This window comes from Hermetia illucens, chromosome 1 (assembly GCF_905115235.1).
Source record: "Hermetia illucens chromosome 1, iHerIll2.2.curated.20191125, whole genome shotgun sequence".
Taxonomy (NCBI): domain Eukaryota; kingdom Metazoa; phylum Arthropoda; class Insecta; order Diptera; family Stratiomyidae; genus Hermetia; species Hermetia illucens.
In genome coordinates, this window is record NC_051849.1 from 62,859,182 (window position 1) to 62,881,772 (window position 22,591).

At 38.6% G+C, this 22,591-nt stretch overlaps 1 protein-coding gene across 3 annotated transcripts in view; it reads right to left on the reverse strand.

Annotated features, from left to right (window-relative positions):
- Positions 1 to 22,591, reverse strand: part of LOC119646971 (TGF-beta receptor type-1) — a 52,855-nt gene that overhangs the window by 12,316 nt on the left and 17,948 nt on the right. For 2 of the 3 annotated variants that reach the window (XM_038047673.1, XM_038047674.1), the window contains exon 5: positions 6,249 to 6,479. In XM_038047673.1, the coding sequence (XP_037903601.1) occupies positions 6,249 to 6,479 (231 nt within the window). Of the gene's footprint in view, positions 1 to 6,248; positions 6,480 to 12,884; positions 13,022 to 22,591 lie in introns of all 3 variants that reach the window. The other variant, XM_038047675.1, reaches the window with a different exon arrangement.

Genomic DNA, 22,591 nt, shown 5'->3' on the forward strand with positions numbered 1-22,591 from the left:
CTGCCGACGGCTGTATTATCATTACGAGCGACGTCAATGATCATCTCGGGCAAAAGGTAAACAGTATCCGGAGCCCTGGAGTAAAGGTTTTGGCATACGCAGTGTGGACACGTCAATATATGATCAATTAAACGTTTGTCTCGTCTTTCCACTAATAAGACGCCGGAAATTCAACGCCGTCACTGATTGGAAAGCCGTTCTTGATATGACCACCGCACCTCAAAATTAACTGTTTATTCCTGCCTTGAATCAAGCCACCGATGAAACAAAGCGAGGAGCAAAGTGGCTTGCCGCTAATTAAACAGTAACAATTTCGTGAGAAAAAAAGAAGAAATGATCTCACCTGAAGAAAAGTAGAATCAAACCAAAAAGGCGATCCCCAAAGCGAGTTTACCAAGCCCGATAGGCGGTTCATCATCCGAGATACCTTTGAAGCCATGATGTCCAAATTAAAGTTCATAAAAGAAATACGTCTATTTCTCATCGATTAAATTTATAAGAATGCGAACTGGAAAACGAAAAAACGATGTTACCCGGAGCAGTCCTCCACTAAGAATGTCGTAGATGATCTAACAATGATGGGCAAACCAATAGACAAAATACAAGAGTTCTCGCAATCGAATAAATAATTTTAAATTCCTACCGACAGGCGAAAGTTTTAGTGCAAGAGCCTGAGACCTCTAGAGTGGCATTTGTTCCTTACGCCTGCAAAGACTGGCGTTATCTGACAATAACAGTAAACCCCATCTGGGAAATTGCACTCGCCCTTCGCCCAGTACTCCTTATTGTGTTTTTCCTGGTAAAACCCGCCCAGGGAACGTGGTATTGTCTAACCGTCGTTTGTGCCGTGACAAATTACAAAACAAATGTTTGTTATCGAACATGGATTCAAATTTTTGGTAAGTTTTTCTGTTATTTTTTATTAATAATTTCACCTGGATTTGGTAATAGTTTAGTTAGAAAATGATTCTTTTATATACCTGACGGGGAAAAAACTCAATTTTATAAATCTTGATGCTCTAAATGGACGTAAAAGTCAGCGTTACCCAGATGTAACGCCAAGTTTTCTCACTACTTTTTTACTATTTTACATTTTTAAATTTACTTTTTTTTTTATAAGTGGTAGTTTAACTCAGGAAACCTTGATCGAATTAAATGATTTGACTATTGAAGAAGCCATTCGCTTGTGGAAACACTGCATGATAAAGATATTCCAATAGAATCAATATCGGCGTACATAGTACCACCTGACCCGAGTGTCTTCACTGATGGGGACAGTGCAGACGAGGACAACGGTGGTTTAGCCGATAATTTATGTGGACGACAGCCAGCAGCAACCGCTGAAATCAGAATACCAAGAGTTGATGCTAAACGTGAAGTACTGGAGAGTTCACGTAACAGGGATTGGATTGACGGGGACTTGGTCTATCCGGGGAATGAGAAATTTAAAAACATAAATTACGACAAATTTCAATGTCAAAAAAGTTACCGTCTTTGAAGGGTTAAGAAAGGGGAAACGAAAAGCCTATTAGGCTCTCTGATAGGACACTTAATTAAATTACCACGTGAAAAAAAATCGGTAAGGAGAACGTCATTGCATTTCGCATGAAATTGGTTTCCGGGCCTCCTAAAATCATAGATAATGATAGATCAGAGATAGAAGCTGAATAGGCGATTTTAGGAGATAGTACAATGGGCCTAATAAAAGAGCTGAGTGGTTAGAGCTGCAGCTGCCTCCATTTTCTCAACCTTACCTAAACGTACTCTAGAATGATTGCGCAAGTAGCGGAAGAATTAAAAATCTGAGAGGAAAGGAGAGGGAAGTACCGGGTTTAGGAGAACTACTGCCAACTTCTGAGTGTAGCAATATGAGGCCTAATGTCAGCTTAGTGAAATATGGCGTTACCTGCAACTATCCTTCCAATGTCGTCTATTCAGATGTGAAACGTAATTGTTAAGAGAGTTTTCCTTGTTTTTGGAGGATAACCCGTGGGGATCCCAAGAATCAAATATCACAAATAAGCAAAGGATTCTATAGGAAAGGATTCTTGTTTCTATGATGGTACGGTGTACGTTGAACCTCTCTAATAGTTTACTAACAGATAATTTATCCTTTTCCTTCCACTGCCATTAACAATCCATCGTTTTACAGCTCATTTCTTAGAAAAAATAAAAAAAAAAACAGATGCACATGTACCTAAATCGGATTAAGGGTGTCATCCCATGTGTTGGATCCGAGGATTTTTTGGCATCAATTCAATCAATCAGGATAAAGGGTATAATATATGGGCAAAATGATTTTTTGATATTCTAAGTCGTTCGGAGATTACAGCGTTAAACAGGTAAAATGTAACATGCCAGGTTTATGTCGATCGCCGTAATAAAGCTCGTATTTATCGGTCCGAATGACATTCGAATGACTTTGCTAGAATCATAGGAAATGAAACCAAGGCTTTCTTGTGTTTCTTCGACGAAACTAAGGGTTATGTACTAAGTATAGTAAATTAATGGTCAGCTAAAATTTTATGGTTAAAAATCGTATTCTACTTTTTAAATGCGTTTTTCTCGAACAACGAAATTCGTTTCATTTCGTTTTGAAATTTTCACGACCTATTCAGAACATATTTCTACGACCCGCAAACTAGGATAATTGCAATTCATTCGGTAGTTTTCTTTTATTCATTAAAAAAGCGTTGAAAATACACCAAAATTTACAAAAACAAATTTAACAAGCCACCAAAAATTTAGCTTTTAATATTTTTTAATAATTCTAGTTTGCGCTAAAATACTGTTTACATATTCGTTTTGAGAATGAAGTTTGGGTGCAAGCCCTAAGCAAGGGGTCCGTGGACCAGAAAAGAGGGAGTAAGTTGCTCTCCAATTGGTCCGGTCCTGCATCAAGTTGATGCGGACTTAGGACCCCCTTCATTCTCAAAACGAATATTTCAGCTCTGGCCAGCTCTCGGTCAATAAGGCGGATTTGCGCTCAATATAATTCGTAGGCATGTCGTGTTCTACGAATTATATAAAGGAGCATTCAACATCTGCGAGCCGCTACGGTCACGCTGCTCCCAGGGCAGAGGTGAGGCAGCGTCTGACGATTTGCCTCTGCCCTGGTAAGAAACCGTAAAGCCGTCGTCGCTTGACTTTTTTTAAAACTGTTTACATATTTTCTTTAAGATGATCACAGTGCCCTCTAGTGTGGCAACAGGAAACACATTTTTTGGAGATGGGTGTATAAGTTGCTCTGTATTTCAATAATAATAATAATATGCCATTAACATAGTATGCTGGTCCCAAGCCCAGAAAAAGGCCCCACGACAGATCAGCCAAGTAAATGCATCCAAGATGATCGGCTCGAGAAACAAGCCTCGAAAAATCCTAGGGCAGTCTACGCGGCGGGACGGGCCCGGATCCTGTCGAGAAATGGGCAAGGGTTCTTGACGCATGGACGGTGTCAAGACGTAAGTTAGAAACAAGCCTCGAAAAATCCTAGGGCAGTCTACGCGGCGGGACGGGCCCGGATCCTGTCGAGAAATGGGCAAGGGTTCTTGATGCATGGACGGTGTCAAGACGTAAGTTAGTCTGAACAAAACATATACGTGTCTGCACGCTGAATGTTTTCACCCTAAGTGGAAAGACCCAGAAACTCGTAAGAATCCTTCGGAAAAGACGCATTGATATCTGCACTCTGCAAGAAACCCGATGGTCTGGTGCCAAAAGCTGCAACATTGAACGCGAACGCGGTAAAAATGGCTATAAACTTCTCAATTTTGATGCCTACTTGTGTTGGCATTGCCATCTCAGAGGGTTTCCGTGAAGCCATTAAAGAAGTCGAACGATTTGATGATCGGCTGTGAAGCTCACCATTATATCAGCTGATCGCACTATTCACTTCTTCACCGCGTACGCACATAGACCTGATGCCGAGGAAGATACCTTCTGGCAACTTCTCAATAAAAAGACTTGTCATGTGCCTGCTGACAACTGTCATCATCATTGCCGGCACCATGCGGTAACAAGTGCCATGTAGGAAAGGGATTTGGAGCACGCAATTAGGGTGGCAAGCGTATAATCGATTTTGCGGACACCCATAACCTGGTACCTATGAATACATGGTTCATCAAACGATTGTCTCATCTTCCTACATTTTATACTGGGAATAGCAAAACGCAAATCGACTATATTCTCATAAGACGCGGACATTTTACCACCGTGACTGATTGCAAAGCCGTTCCCTATGAGACCATCGCACCTCAACATCGGTCGTTGATTGCCATCCTGCGAATTAGACCACCGATAAAACAGCGTAAGAAACGCACTGGCCCGCCGCACATTAAATGGTGTCGATTTCGTGAAAAGAAATGATCTCACTTACGCGATTACCAACCATTACCAATGTGGAAGAATCGTGGAACCAAATGAAAGACATGACTCACAAAGCGGCCTCTGCTATCCTCGGGGTCACCAAGCCAGGCAAGCGGTACATAAACCGATATACTTGGCTTTGAAATGACAATGTTAAAATGAAGGTCCGTGAAAACAAACGCCTCTACCACAAGTTTCTCGACGATAAAACGCTGGCCAATTGGCAATTTTATAAGAATGCCAACCGGAAAACAAGAAAAGCGGGTGACAGCACCCAAGCGGACCATTACGATAAACTAGACACTCGAGATGGCGAGAGAGATCTATATCGACTTGCCAAAAGCCGAAGCCAACGCACATCGATATCAAACACTTGTGTTGCGTGAATGACAAGAACGATACTTTGCTTACCAACCGTCGAGCCGCGGCGGATAGATAGGGAGAGTACTTCGAGCAGATTTAAACTGAAGAATTTGTTCATCCTCCACTTCCAGAATCATTGTCGACATTTGGAGCAATTCCACCTGTCAACTCAACTGAAGTCGAGGAGTCAATAAAACGAATGAAATCGGGAAAAGCCACAGGACCTGACGACATCGCATTTGAGCTGTGGAAAGCTAAGAGCTGGAACCCAACACTGTAGCTCAGTGAATTCTTTAATCAGGTTATTCAGAAAGGTAGAACACCATCAACGTCCAGCGCCCTATACACTACTTTATGCAGATGATGTTTTCCTAACATCTTATAGCGAAAATAATCTCGAGCAACTGGTCCAAAAATGGAATGATCGCCTCTGCAACACGGCCTGAGATTGAATCTCAATAAAACTGAACTTTTGACGACCGATCCCCTTAAAACAGGCACAATCACTGCCAGCGGCAGTGACCTGCCCAGAACTGAGCGATTTAACCGAGGTATTTAAATCACTCAGTTCTCAATGCTATTAAATAATGGAGAACTGCACTACGTTCTTTGTGATCGACGAATCAACGAACGTCTCAAAATTAAAATTTACCGCAACGTCGACCGTCCTGCCGCTCTCTATGGTTCTGAGTGTTGGCCGACTGCTAGAGACAATGAACGGCGTCTTGCTGTAATGGAGACGAAGATATTGCGTTGGAATAGTGGCGTGACACGTTTTAATCACATCCGAAATGAGGATATCCACGATCGATATGGGGTTGCACCGATCGTGGAAAAACTACGAGAGAGGTGTCCTCGATGGTATGGTCACGTAATTCGCGTTAACGAGTATTCACTTGCCAAGATTGGTCTGAACATCGAAGTTGATGGTAAACGACCAAAAGGCCGGTCGAAATAACGGTGACTTGATACCGTAGACGGGGATTTAAAAGCCTCGTGATTGCATCCAGATCACACATTTGAGAGGGCCAAATGGCGAGACCAACGAGCCGATCCCGCTTGTGAACGGGACAAAGGCTGGAGAAAAAGAAGAAGTATTTCAATAATGAATTATGCTATCCAACTGGAAAAATTACTACACATGCTTAAGATATTAATAAATATATGGTGAAAAATTCATGTTTGTACCTTCATCCAGTTCTTCACAAACAGTTTCCAAAAAATCGAAAAAAAACAGCCTTCACACGAAATAACCCCCTTAAAATGAGAAATAAGCCATTCAACCCTTCTCTCAAATTACTCGATTTTTTGGAGCCTCAAGCGCAGGTTATCATGATTCAAAAAGGCAATGGTTCAATCATTTACGTGTTTTCTAGTTCTGAGACTGTAACCTGCCAACTAAAATTATTGCAAGCACTGACGGATCAGTATGTACCTCGTTACCTCTATTTAGAATACAGTGAAACATAGAAGAAGTTGAACCTTTGAATGAACTTTAATAACTAGCATATAATTACCTGATCCGGATCCCGATGTGGTCATCTCAATCATATCGTGTATAGTATTTCCGTTTAGAATTGGATCACAGACTGAGTCCTCTTGCTTAAATGGTCGACTACTATTGGATCGTCTACGACAATATTGCCAATACCAATAAGCAAACATTAGAAGCACGCACAATCCAAGAGTTGTGCAAAATATGATAGCCACTAATGCCCATGTGTTCAGTGACGTTGGCTCAGGTATGTCTGCACCAGATTGTAATAAAAAAATGTATTAATTACAGAATTAATAGCTTCACAAAATATATCCTAATATAGATATTATTAAAACTATACCAAAAAGCCCGTGAAGCAGTTGATAAGCAAGCTTGTAAGTGATCTTCTGTAAGCCAAATGAAACTTATGATACCAAAAATTCAGAAAAAGCATGCAACATAGGAGCACAGGACGAGCAAAATGATGAAGCAACAATCAAAATCGAATTTTAACAAAAATCTATCTAAAGTAAATTAATTTGACATCAATTTAACAAATTTCGATTGAAAATTTTATAATGTAGACGACAAAATATTTCTATTCGTAACCTTTTCAATGTGTGAGGAGTTCAATTTATTAGAACTTTCCTCGTTCCATTGTATGAAAGTGTGCAAATGACGATAGTGATACTCTTAACCTGTTTTATATACTAAACATGTGAAATATCGAATTCTAGTAGGATATGTTAGGAATTTTGAGATGCTTCGAGTTGAATTCTAAACAGGGAGAAGACAATTATTTACTTATAAACTAGAACCTTACCATTATGTCTCCCTAAGTGTGTAAATAAAATCGGGGAAAGAACATATTAAATCCGGGGTTAAAACTAGGGAAAAATTCAAATATAACCATTTGAAAATTAATGAAATAATAAATACCCAAAATGAGACCAAAGATAAGATATATTTAACCTAGAGGAACAGGTAACAGAAATGCGACTAACCATTTTTAATGTAGCAGTTTTATCATATCGGAGAAGCGAATTCCGATTTTTTTTATTTATATATTACGAGACGGTAATGGATTTGCGATGATTGTGCGTGAACAACAGAAAGGGTTACACAATTCACATTATTATTTATAGATATTATATTCCTTTGAATATCGTGATAAAGACAATCGACTTTGGGAAAAGATATTGCACCGATTTTAGATTCAAAAATAATGAAAATGAAGTGAAATAGTCCGATATCTGGATGATCATTGATCTCTAGGCAATTTCCAATACATTCACGCTAAAGAAGGGACGGCAGAGATATACCCTCAATGTTTGATAGGTAAATTGTAACAGAAAAAATCACATATTTCTGCGATCATCACTATTTAAATATGTTAAGCTATCGTTTCCTCAAGAGCCATCTCGACTTCATCCGATTGTTCTTCTATTACATTATATATTTAACTATTCCCACGCTACATCAAAATATTAACTATACATGGCAAAATGATCAAAGCAAAAGCAATGGAACAATTGAAGTGATTGCTTCGTAACAATTATGACAACCTACAAAAGTGGTGAACGAAGTTCAGATGCTTCTAGGATATGATTATCTTGTCCCAAAATCGAACAAATCATACATCATTATTTTTATTTTTTTTCTTTATTGTTTATAGGAAATAGTCTAGTGTAAACATTCTAAACCTCAGCGAAAGTATGGTGTACAATAAGGCACATTAGCAACTCTATAAAAAGATTGATATTATCAAACGATGTTATAATGTAGTCAGCTATGAGGTTTCAGGACCATGAATCTTGAGAAACGATGGTTTTGTAGGTATTGCGTGTTAAACGTGAAGTGAAAAATGCAAATATATTGAAATTGTGTAAGCTTAAATCTGTATTAAGTGGCTAAGCATCAGGGACATATCTCATTGGATGACTTTGGAGTATCATCAAACAATTAATTGCATCAAGCAACCCCTTTTTAGTTGGCAGTTGACATTGATCAGTTTTATTTTGGTTAGGGTAGATGCATTGTATCAAAATTTGTTTGAAGCCAAAAACGAATAAAATTTCTGAGAAAATCCCAGGTATTTTGCAATATGAGGGGGAGTCAATAAATTCGCGGAAGCAGGAGATAGCACCCCGCTCTTTTTTACCTGCACTAATAAAGAGATTCAACGACAGCATAAGTACCAAGCTGTGTGCAAATCGCGTTTTTATTCAGTGAGTGATCGTCGATCACACAAGGCAATCCACTAGAAAAGTACAAATATTACCGCGGAAAGAAAAACCCCTGAAACCATTTTGGAGGAAATATCATCTGCTTATTGAGACTCTTGCTCAGAAAAAGCCATGGATTATAAATGACGCAGGAAAACGATCCCAGACCTGGGCGTTCTGCACTGCAGAAAATAATGAAAAAGATGAAAACCTATAGTTGAAGATGATCGTTTGAAGAAGAAAAAGCTTGCAGCAATGATTGAGGCATCTCATATAACCCCTTTTAACAATCCAGCATGACCATCTTGACATGTCCAAAGCCGCAAGGTGCTTACCAAAAATACTCAGGCGGCATCGCAAACAGCGCTCAGTTAATTTTTGTTGCGAGTTTTAAACGCTTGTAATGGAAACAAATGAGACGACCTCCATAAGAGCGGAACATTATGCGAGCTACTCGAAAAACAAAGGATACTGTGATAGTGAGAACAGGCGAGGAAAATAGACAGCAGATATGCTGCTGTCTGTGCAGAAGACGGTAGCTGTCATTCAAAAATCACGATTTGCAGCACTAAATAGCCTCCATATAATCCAAATTTAGCTCCGAGCGATAATAATAATAATAATCGTTGGCGCAATAATCCAATTGAATCAGGGCCTTGAAATGTGTTAGAGCACTTCATTCAAGACCACAACGGTACACTACAGGATTATAATACCCCCTATAGAGGCAATGTTGTCAGCATTCCCCTCGCCAGAGATTATTACCCTGATTCGACTCAGGTACTCATTCACACCTAAGTCGACTCGTATCCGACGTCAAATCACGATACAAATCCCACTACCACCAGTGAGATTTGAACCGCAACCTTCCGTACGACAGCCTTGAGCTCTAACGACTCAGCCATCCGGACACTCCGAGCGATGATAGACATTTATTCCCGATCTTCAGAAAAAAATTTTTTTCAAGCAACGATAGGTAAAGGATGCTATTTTAGAGACAAACTTGTTAAAAATCTCCAAAATGTATTAGGGGGAAGGGAGAATATATTGAAAAGAAAAAATAATTTTTAGTTTCATTTCACTTCTCCTAGTTGCCATTCCGCGAATTTATTGATACCTCCTCTTATTAGTACGAAAAGGGGAAGTACGCTGCATAGACCAGTGAAACTGCTAAGAAATTGTACATTCGTGTTTTCCTGGGGGTCGTAAAATACACCTCACATACCCGATATTCAATTCGATGTGATACTGATACTTTATCTCTTAGAGAATAGTAATTTGACGCAAAAGAGGCCACTTTGACCAATTATAACTTTGTTAATAATAGTAGGATTCGCACCAAACTTTCTAAACTGTTAAAACATATATTAGTGCATTTACGGATTTAGGATGAACTATATATGACTATCATTAACTTTATTCGAGCAGATATCGTAACGGAGGGTAGTTCGGGACTTAGATACCATGCGGATGAAACACTATATTTTTTCCAGATTTTCGGTTGGGAGGTCTCTAATAATGGGTCCTTGGAGTAATTGACCCCTCTCGAATTCCCGAACTGCTCCAATTTACAACCAATGTCAAATCTAATGCCTGCTTAGGAAAACACTCATCGAAGCCTTTCATTTGATACCGCATATGGCTATATTCGGTAAGAAAGCATGTTGCAACCCTCTTTAACGTGTTAGTTCATAGTGCAGCAATATAATTCCCCGCATGTGTGTCTGTTCATAGTTCCAACCTTTCTACCAAATTTCGTGTCAATAGGGATAACCGCTTTTAAAGTTTTGTGTTAAACAAAGCCTTATTAAAATCGATTCATTGCCTGTCTGTCACACGCAGTTTTCTTCAAAACGGCTACACAGATCCGAAACAAATTTTGTCGACACATGGAAACTATGAAATCCCACACATACAATAAGTGACATAAATTGATGGCGAGTTTAAAGCCCCGCTCAAAAGAGCGGATGTAATTTTTTTGACCGAATATAGTCATGTGAAGTATCAAATGAAAGACCTCGATTAGTCCTTCTGAAACCTATATTAGTTTTGACGTAAATTGTAAAATGTGCGAGAGGAATTAAAATGTGAGTGAAACAAGACTCATTTTCGGAAACTACCTATCTGAAAATAAAAATTAGTGTGATTCGCTTATATGAATATGACCGCAAAATATGTCCCATTCCGATATCTGCCTAAACGAAAATGTGTCAAGACGTGCACAAAATGGCAAAAAAGATTCGTTCAAACATGCGATTGACTATTCCTGAGCTTGTCGAAGGATTTATCATGTACGGATCTGTGAAAAGTATTTCCCAAAGTTTGTTTTTAGACTTTTTGACTGGTGAACGGAAGGAAAATCATATGTCAACTCGCATGGAATTTAAGGTCCTTCTTACAGCAGAACATGACCTCACGAAAAAAGAAAGAAAATTGGAAATGAAAATTGAATGTCTGGTATCACCTTGAGATGAAAATTCAAAGCTTGCAATAGAAAATGAGCGATGAATTTCTGCCAGGACATCTCGAGACGCCCGCACTACTCCTCTATTGTTCTGCGCCAAGTGCTCTTGGGAAAGAGTGGGTTCCACTGCATGACATAGCCAGCAATGGAGTGGAATGTCAACGAATAACAGAAGTCAAAAATGTGGGAATCACACAAGACCAAAAACTATTCTGAAAGATACACGTTAAAAGTAAAGCTACAAGGGCTTTGATGATTTGCAGTGGATATACACACAGACAGCATGTCCTGCCAGGTGACTTTCAAACTAGTATGGGAATGCCTGAACAGACTGACAATACTGGGCTTGTTCAATAAGGTCTATATACTCTACATTTCAGGTAACAATAGGTTAGAAGACAATGAGGCAGCGGACAAGCTGACCAGGAATGGAGGAAGGACGCGACTATATGGGCCAGAGCCATTCTGTAAAGTCGACCGAGAGAACTGCACTGGACGAACTTACTAGGAATGGAACAGTCCAGGGTTGATTGTTTGTTGAAGATTGTTTAAACTTCGCCAAGAAGAGCCTCCGGATCATCGTAGGGATTATTCACTGGTTACTTAGTCTGCAGTGACCTGGGTCACCTGGGAAGCTAGATATATCTACGGGCACCATCTGGAAATTCTGTGGGGAAAGTGACGAAACCACCTACGCAACGTACGTTAAAGCACCTGAGAGAATGCTTAATACCAGATGCCAGGTTGAAACACTTGGAAGTAGGGAACATAATAAAGTTAATATGTGGGTAAAATAAACCAGCATAGGGGCACAATAATTCTTCTAGGACGCAGTGCGACTTCCTTTGAAAACATTATCATTACGCTCATGTCACGTTTTCCTTTACCGTGTAAAAGTATTTGTGGACATTAGTTGCCAGCAATTAACAAAAATTGATAACAATAAAGTAATTCAAGGGAGAAACGACAACTTCTTTTTGTTATATCATTTGTCATATGCTGCAAATGGTCTTAGGTAATGAAAACAGTTATTAGCAAGTTTCTTTCAAGAATAGTATAATTTTTAATTTGGAAATTAATTTATGTGTGTTTAATTAATGTGAGCATAAAGAAACTCACACGTTGGAATAATTAAATTAGGCAATCCTGCTCGAACTCTTGGCACAACACAGCAAATATCTAAATTTTACGACGAGTTTGAGTCGTTTGGCTGGAGTAGGACCCCACAAAAGTTATCTAAGCGTCTGTTATTTCGAGCTTATTGTTCTAGAAATCTCTAGAAACAAATTAGAAGCTTGCAATATTTAAAGCTATTATGATTTATGTCATAATCTTGTTGTAGCGTTCGTACATAATATCTGTAAAAATAAGGAATATCCAAGATTCATGATCATCTAAACCTTAACACTGACTTTTCTATAACCAGCAAAGTCTGACTGAAATAACGAAAACGCTCGTCAGTTTTTCATCTCTTGATTAGAGGATTTCAGAATGTTTAGAATTTCTTCTTAATTTTGAAACAAATGATTACACTTTATATACTGAGACAAAAATTAAAACAAAAATAAACAGCCTGTATTGCCACATATAAACGCCTTGTCACGGAAATCATGAGATCTGAGAATGATGAGATCTGTCCGTAGAAATTCCAAAATGAGATACATTTAGTGAAACAACACAATTAACAGAAAATGAATAAAGTGCTGTTTTATAAATATCATATATATATAATAATATTTTTAAATATTTTTCAATTCATTAACTATAACAACCTAATAACTATCCCGTCTAAGGTGAATTGCAAATCTAATTTTGAATTTCAATAATTTTATATTTTGCCAATACTTTATTTCAAATAATCCATATTTTATTTTCAAAAAAAAATACAATTTATCCAGATGTGGAATATCTAATTTGAACAATTAAACAATCACACGAACATAACGTATGTGTTCTTTTTTATCATCGAGATGGCTTCACTTCTCACCTGGAAGACTCATTGCTACTTTATTACAATAGTCTAAATCGCAACATTGTGCCTTATAATATGGGTCGTCAGCTTTGTTCCCATCTGTGCACCAGAGTGGATTATCCGGTGGAAAGAAGCTTTGGTGTGGCGCACATCTATAGCAAATGTGAATAAATTTTATTTTAACCGAGTCAAAAAAAAATCCATGAATTTATTCAGATGTCTTCTTCAGTCAATCAATGTATAATGTCGTGTTGCATATTAACTCGAATGGGTTGATGAATGAACTTATGAAGAAACGATATTGACGTTTCAGGATGAATGCACTAATCAGAACTTACCGGGGATGTTTTGAAGAATGTCATTGTGTGAGAAATTGTTGCGAAATATTCAGAGCATGCCTCTTAGAGTATTTCAAGTAAATGATTGAAGCCCCGAGCGACATTAAAAGCTCATGCTCATGTGTTTTATTCCCATGTATTGAAATAATAATAATAAACTGGCAGGAATGATTTCAAACGAGGCCTGATCAAAATAATCATTATCACCAACATAATCCATAATATACAATAATCCTAATCCTCAATGGAAACACGATTTCACTACGTTCAAACCCAGATTCAGATTCAGAAAAATTTTGCTAGAGAAACTAGTCCATCTGCAGAGGGAACATGTAATCATCATGAGAAAACTGAGACTCTTATTAATAATAATCAATAATAATAATCAATAATTTCACTAAAGACAGTAAATTGATTCAGTAAGAATCATGTTAGAAAATATGTGAAAGGATTAGATAGGTATGAATACATCCCTATAAGTGTATTCGATATTAGAATGTTTTTTTTTTGCACTTTCACGATGGATGACTTTGAAATCACCTTAGCAATACTCTATCTATTTGAATGAATGAGTGCTTGCTGCATGGTTAATGTTTCAGGGACCATTTTATATATGATTCTTCACTTCACGTTCTTTAAACTTTTACTTCCTGGGAAGATACTGGTTTATTAAAAACAGGAAATTCGATGAAAATTGGAAAACCTAGAAGCAGATGCAAAATTTGAATTGACGTGACGTTCTGTTAAAAGTGGAATTGAAAGGAATCATCCACTATGAGTTGTTGCAGACTTGTCATTAAATCTCTTCTGCCAGCATCTAACAAGACTGAATGAATCAAGTAAAAAAAGGGATCTAGAACTGATCAAATCTCAGCAGGAGAATACCAAACCACACATAGTCTCAATAACTCAGCAAACCCCGAAAAAATTTCCCAGGGAAAAAACGACTCTGAAAAACAGTTGTTGAATTTTTTTTGGCGAAAACACAAAATATGGGACGGGTATGAGGACAGAGTCATGCCTTCACTGACACTATGGCGACAGGATATCAATCAAAATGGACAATATTTTTATTAATTTTTTTTATCTAAAGTAATGAGAAGCCAAAATTAAATTTAATTGGAAGTTCACTAATTAATATTTTAATTTACTAACTATGTTGAAAAACGGTTGCCATCAGCTTACCGTCTGGTGGAGGTCTCTTCGTTTTTCTCGGGGTCATTTCTTTTGGCCATTCTTAAACTTTAACGAGCTAAATCTAAATTTCAACTACAGATAAACTAGAGCCCCAACGTAAACCCCCGTTTCTAATTAATATGCATATGAACTGTGCGAATCATTTCAGCAGGCCATTGTATGTTAATGTCACCATAAAAAAGAACCCACTAATGCTCATTCAGGAACGCCATACTAGACTAAAAATATCGGCCATCTTGTTTGCTTACCCACTTCTCTAAACGGAAATGTGCTTCACCGCTGATCATTACAAATTCACGTTCAATTTCCCTTGCTCCATCCACTTCCACTTCATCCACATATTTTGTGCTAATATTAGGAGTTCAGAATAATCAGTTTCTTTAAATACCTGGGTTTTTTCATGATTTTGCTGTAGAAGAAATGGTGATCAATCCACTATCCCCATTCAACTCGGAGCAATCGATATAGTCTGCAAATACTGCAATAACTGAGGTGTTAAAAGGCGAAAACGTGAGCCCATAAATTTCAGAGAAACATTTTTTTCTTGTATTTTAAATAAAACAGATGATATAAGATATAACTTGGAACCCACTGTCGTGGAACTGGACGTAACAAGTATCAGCCACAATACTCTTACCCCAAAACCGATGATATCAGGGTCACCCATGAAGCAAGGGCCGAGAAGAATGTCAACAACCGGCAAAAAAGTAGAGGTCCTCTATAGTTCTGCTCAAAAGTCAGTACCAAAAAGTCATCCACAGTCTGAGCAAAACTACGAAGAATAAAGATGCCGGGAGTGTCACCAAGCAGGATGAAAAGGACCCGCAATGCCTGGAGGTTGTAAAGTTCAAGGTTGTCCCATACGACGGGATTCCAAGGAGACTGATAATTTACCGATAATTTACATTGACGACTGGGTGGGAATCAATAAGGATGGACCCCAGTTGAACAGCCAATCTTCTGTACTCCACATAAATAGAGTGCCTGGAGGCACCGGGAAAGGCGATTTGTAATGGGGAACACAATGGGCAAAGCATTCCGCCCCGCGATACCAGACGATGCCTTAAACCCAGTCGACGTCGCCAACGAGCTATTAGAGAAGATGAAAATTGACGCCGAAGGAGAGCTAACGATCCTCCTACGCGAGCAGATTATGTCTCAGCTAATCTGTTGGTCTTCTTCCGAGAGAAAAACATCGACGTCGTATTAATACAAGAGCGCCGGATCAGGGGAGACCGAACTATCAAAAAACTCCATAGTAAATATAACAATCAATTCCACAGCATGACGGACATTGATGGCAACAGATCTGCACGCCGTTCTGGGTCTGGCCCTGAGTTGTAGCAACCTATCCGTGGTCAAACTGGAGCAAGCGGGAACAAAGAAAGTGCATATTTTCTCGACTTACATGTCTCACGACCGCAGCGAAGGAGGCTAACTTGTTAATAGGCTGCAAACGCACACGCTTTGGTGCACATCGGAAATCAGCGAAAGTGATGAAGCAAATCTATTGGTGTGTAACAAAGGCAGCACACCAACCGTCCAATTCCCCAGCTCGGATAACTACGACAATTGGGAAGTAGTCCTTGATATCACCCTATGAATCCGGAACATTCAGGCAGGAGAACTAGAAAGTGTCTGACCAGACGTCTGGTCTGAATCTCGCCTAGCCCCTCAGAGACCCCAGGAAGACCTACTGGAAGTTTGATAAAGTTATCAAGAACAAACTCTCCGGTGCGCAAACTGGCAACATTGGCACGACAGACCAACTGTGTGAAGAAGTGTGAGTCGGCCATCAGGACTTCCAGAAATCGGTCCTGACTAGACTATTGTCAGTACATTGAAAATATCAGCGAATCTGCGAAAGTCAATAAGATTCTTGCCAAGGAACATAGAAACCTATCTTTTCTAAGAAAGTCATAAATTTTTGGACAAAATCTTCTGGTAAGACCCTGGAGTAGTTATTCCATTCGCCCTTCCCAGTCAGCGAGGAGGATTGTGATCCAGAACCTTGCTGGGAAAGTATACAGTCCCACTCGTGATAGATTATCAAATCATAATAACTGAGGGTAAAATCAACTGGGCTATAAGCAGTTTCTCCAGATGTAAACTTCCGAGCCCAGATAATGCCAGTCATGCTCCAGAAACGACAAGAAAAAGTTATGTCGTGTCTTGTAGAGATTTACCGGAGCGATATTTCATTCGGATGCGTACTGGAGACGCGCACGCGTGATTTTCATATCAAAGGCGGGCAGGCGCGACCGTAAGCCCACGAAGGAATTTTTAGCCAATCAGCCTATTCTTTCGTGCGTAGAGCGCATCCTGGACGTCCACTTAAGGATGATCATGGAGAGGACGCCCTTCTGAAAGTCTCAACATACCTATCTCAATGGCGAATCCAGAGAAACCGTTCTAATGAGGTAATTAGCAGTGGTGTTTTACACATTACGATAATAATTGCGAACTCACCGCAGAGGTTTTTTCGGACATAACAAGTGTTGCCAAGTAGTACGGTCTTCCAGGATTCTCCAGTCTATTCCAGGCGGGAGTACTGACAATACTGGAAGCCTGTGGATGGCTGGTGCATGATCCGAGCCCTAATCAAAACATAGCTATTTTGATCGACAGCCAGGCTTAAGGCTTTGTACTCAGTGGCGATATCCCTCAAGTTGGTGGGGTAGTGCCTGAACGCGTTGAACAGTCTGAGCGGAACGCTCAAAATCACCCTCTGAATACCCGGCCATAGGAACATAAAGGGGAATGAGTTCTAGCTAGAGCCAGTCTGCAGACACTAGATAAACAGTTCTGTGAAGACCGCAAAGAGATCTCTAGCTGCAGAGTTACGGAGATGCTGTTTTTCGTAAATTGTATGGACTGGCTGTGAAGATCTGAGCCAGCTGGATTCTATTGCCCCTGTTCTTCCCACAACAGTCATGGTCTTAGAAATTTGTGACGTCAAAATGGCGCATGACATAATTGGACTCCTTGGAGCCGCCATTGTTACCTAACTACCCGAATACTCTACTTCAAATACAATAGGATGCGAACGCTAAAATTGAATATATTCGCTTGATGTACAACCAGCGCTGGCCGTCAAATAAAAGATTAAAAAAAATCTTTTTGGCTCTTGCCCTAATCTACTCTATATTTTAAAGCGGAAACTTTTTCACCGTAAAGAAAGGGGTTATTCTGGGCTTACAATCGTCTTTCAGTTTATAATATCCCTTAAGAAATTTCAATAAAACAATAACATTTCCCACTCGAGCAAAACCAAGCATATCCAGGATATATAGTATATTGTCCAAGTGAAGGGGAGAGTGTAAACAACCGGCGTGCTTTAAATGTCCATCATATAGGAGGGAATTGAATCACACAGCCAAATTAAGTTAATACAAATTAATATCAACCACTACGGGCAACTCAAGCCATTTTCTGTTGAGAATGCCTGAGTCTGCATCCACTGCTCCCAGGGCAGAGGTGAGGCAGCGTTCGATGAGTTGCCTCTGTCCTGGATGAAACTGCCAGTCAACTTTTTTTTGGTGGCAATTTCGACGCATGGGCATAAAAGTGGGAAAATTTAGAGTTGGACATCGTACTAGATAATGTTGGATGCATCATCTTCGGAGGTGGAGAATGAAGTTCAAACTGATGAAGGGGATGATCTGACAGATGAGTGAACACTCACCCAAAGTGGAAGTAAAACAGTTAGAATAGTTGGTTAGTCCATCATGGCATTTAAGGAAACATTCCCGACGGCTCTAGAAGGAGGTCATGACCCGAAGGGAATAGTAATGAAAAAAGTTATCATCTGGGTCAGAGTGTAACTAAAGCATATGACCCTATTTTGCCGCGACGAATGAAAAATATCAAAATATACGAACTAGTATTAACAAGACTATACAGGAAAGCCAACGAAGTTGCTACAGATAATTATACCTTTAGGCTAAAACGAGCGGTGCAGTGCTGTCTAAAACGTTGTAATGAACAAGATCCGGAAGCAAAAACCACATCAAGTAACCTGCCTTCGACTCTTGTTGAAATTAGTTACAATTCTTTTCTCCGCAACAAGAAGACAATGGACCTTAGGTAGAGGTGCAATATATGCGGTCATATTGAAGGGAACAAACCTCCAGGATTGCTCGCAAATTGACTGCTAAGATCAGACTCTCTCTAATATCCCAAATATAAAATATAAATAATTCAAAATGTACAATAAACTACATTCCATAAAGAAATTATATGGGCATATATAATATAATATAAAGAACATTATTGAAAAAAAAGAAAACGAAAACGACGAAAAAGAAAAATTAAAAATTATTACAGTTCGGACGATACTTTCTTTTTGCATAAATCAAATGATGAGGAGAAAGAACCAAGTTGCAAGCGGTTGTATTCCAGAAGCATTTCTGGCACAGGGAAGTGATAGTAGCATAAGAGCTCCGTGAAATGCCCCTCGGAACTGAATTCCAGAAGCTGTCCATTAGACCATGGCATAATTTATGAAGGACGCATGCATCAACCAAAGATATGCGATGTTGAAGAGACGACATGTTAAGAAATGCAAGACGATCAAAGTAGCATGAATAGGGAAGGTTCTTTTTGAAAAGCACAAGGCGAGCAAATTTCCTCTGAACTGACTGATAATCGGCACCATACAACTGAAGCATATCCTAAAATATTGCGGACGAAGAAGTTATACACAATGACTGAACATCCTCAAACTGGCAAGAGGAACGCAGAACGAAATCAGACATTCTTTAGGCTCGACTGAGAATTTCAATATCATTACAATCAAATCGAAGTTTTCGAAGTCGAATGTTACGCCAAGATTCTTATAAAAGGAAATAACTGAAAGTGGCTGATCATCCAAGTAATGAACAGGTGTAAGGACGGGTGATTTCAGGGAAAAACTAATGTGAAACATTTGCTTGCATTAAGTGCCAACTTATTTTGCATACACCAACGGGAGAGTGTCGAGATTTGATTGCAGGTGATTGAGTTCTGCAGGCGAGTCATCAATAGAAAATAGTTTCATATCGTCTGCATATAAAATACAAGGACAACTAAATAAGGAAGAAAAATCATTAATAAACAAAGAGAAAAGAAATGGCCCAAGGATGGAACTCTGCGCAGCTCCAGATGAGGAAAACAAGGAGTTGAGACACAATTGTTGAAGGGGACCCCACTCCCTCTTTCACATAAGTAAGGCCCTAACCTGGAAAGCCATACGAACCGAGCTTTTTGAGAAACAGAATATGATCAACGGAGTCGAAACCTTTGGAGAAATCAATATAAATTGTATACACATCTTTCCTTTCATTGAGGGATTTAGCAACAAAGTTGGTAAACTTCAATAAATAAGTTACGGCCGAGCGTCCCGTTTGAAATCCATGCTGTTCCTTCGCAAAGACATATTTTTCTAGAATTTTAGACACAGAGCAGAGGAGTGATATGGACCGTCGCCTTTTTTGTGTAGGGAGATAAAACATGCTTCCTTTTAATTGTCTGGCAACACACATTCAGATAAACTTTTATTAAAAATTAACGAAAAAGAAAGGAAGATACTCTGTTTAATTTTTTTAAAAAAATATAAAGAAGATCGTCAGGACCACAACCATCATTAATATCTAAATTGTCAATAAGAAATTCGACAATGGCAGGAGACAGAAGAGAAATGGAAGAAGCATAAGGTGAAAGAATATCGAAATTATCGGAAGAAGGGTAGGGAGATGTAAAAACTGAAGAGAAGTAATTTCGAAAAAGCTCTCATGCAGAATTAGGGGCGAAACACAATCATCGAATCTTATGTTGGACACCGGGGGAGCAGTCGAAGAGTAGGCAGATCTGACATGAGGCCAGAAGGGCTCGAGAGAGCCTTCAATATTCGATAGGTATGTTGAATTAGCATTCCTAATTAAGGGTTTCATGAGCGAAAGTAGAACTTTAAAGTTGGCAAAATCAACTCCATTGCCTGCGCAGCGATATTTTAGCCGAGACCAATGTTTCGCACGTAAAGCATCATGAATTTTTAATGCAGAAATGTAATGGTCCAACCAATCGAGCTAAGAAATTTATTAAGAACCACAGAGTCGGCTTAGTGGAATTTGAGTTTTGGAATCTTATGTATTGATTGTACGATGGATCGATTAATATGGAAGTGAGCAACAAGTTTAAGATAAGCGGAACTACTGCGAGATGCTAAGAAATGAAGAGAGGAATGTTGAAAAAAATTAGATCGACCAGGCGGTTATCATGGTTGCGATGGACGCTAAGTTGTAGGCAGAGCAGGAATGAATGCCAAAAGACCTAGAAACGAAGGAGTGATATGTTTGGGAAGAACGGGCGATCCGACGGTCCCAATCAATTGAGGGAAAATTGAAGTCCCCCAGAGGATGAATGGCTGGCCCGGATATTTATTTCAGAGAATATTCACTAACATATCAAAAAATTCTTCCATTAGAGAATCTGACCAAGAACACGGAAAATAAACCCAGGAAATAATGAACTTGACACAATCCGAAGATGAAATGCGAGCAACGATTACCTAAAATCATACACAGTGGAGGTAGTATTTGCCACCCAGCGGAAGAAGTAGAAGTTACTGCTGCTATCGAAGCTCCAAAAAGCATCTATCGAGCCCTCTTCATATAGCCCTGTCTTTTAGAAACTATGTGGAAGATACTAGAGCGGATAATATACAACAAGCTATTCCCGTTCATCGAGCTGACAGGTGGTCTTTCAAAGTAATAATATGGTTTTCGGCGACCTTAAGTCGTTTTCACATCAAAAGGAATCAGAAGAAGATTTCACCTCTCAACCCAATGACCAATTAACATCCATCGTGTTAATTGTTCTCCCTTATCAAAGACGTACAAACAAAGCACCATAATATTTATTTCAAGAGGAACAATGATATGCGAATATACTCAATATTTTTGCAACAATTTCTGGCATCTTGATCAAAGGCGCGTTCCTTACAGAACATGAGGAAGGAAGCAATGATTATAATGGAATGTTCAATGATCTTATATCAGTAAATAATTATGTATCTTCTTAACTTATCTTAATCACTATTCACTTCAATATTTATGCATGATCTTCAATACCAATTCAGTGAATGCATTTTATCGTCTACATGTTATCACACCTTAAATTTGCCAAAACAATATAATAATGACGAAAACACCTCTCGGGAGAAAATACACAATTATTGCAATTTCTACTACACTCGATCGAAAAGAAAGCGAGAGAAATGAAGTTCCAATTCAAATCAGCAATATTTATATGTAAAGGTTTAACCATTACGAATGATTTTGTGCACAACGTTCGCATTAGGTATGTATAAAATTATTGCCTATGTGTTCAGTTTGCAGCGTCATATAGTATTCTAGATTAGTTTGAAATTAAACTTTAAAAATATCGAAAAAAATCCTTTCTTTCAAATAGACCAAACTTGCACTAATCACCCAGCTCTTTTGAAATACATAGTATAGTGTAAATAGGATATATCAATATATAGCAGAGCAATCTAAATGCAACCAACATTAAGGTAAATAATATGTATAGTGTTGATAAAAGTAATTAGACTAATGTTGCGTAAAAATAATAGTTGGATTAGAAAATTATATCTAAAAATAGGTTAAGGACGTAATCTATTGTAATTATATATGAAGAATACAGTGAGACAGATCTACTTTTACTGTTTAAAACGAAAATCTCCACAGTGCCCACTTTCTCTAATTAATTTAATCTTGCTGTACAGAATTTTGAAAACGTCATTTTTGTACTTTTTCCGTTGAAATATTCATTGTGAAATGTTAGATTAGATTTCAGACTTATCATTCGCGTTGAAATTCAACGAGATCTTATATAAATGTTTATAGTTAAAAAAGCATAGTTGGACATGATGGGAAGAAAGCATTTGCTGTATGAAATGAATCCCCTACAATTGCATAGCTGTGCCATAAACAAGTTTGAATATCAAATATAAGAAATAATAATACGTCCAACGATATCTGAATAGAATAATAAGAATAATCCACGGTGCAACAATCCAATTGGGATGTAGGCCTTGAAAAATTTTAAAGCACTTTATTTCAAGACCCTATGATAAACTCAGGTTCTCATTCAGAATTGAGTCGACTGGTATCTGACATCCAATCACGATACAAATCCTTCTGCAAT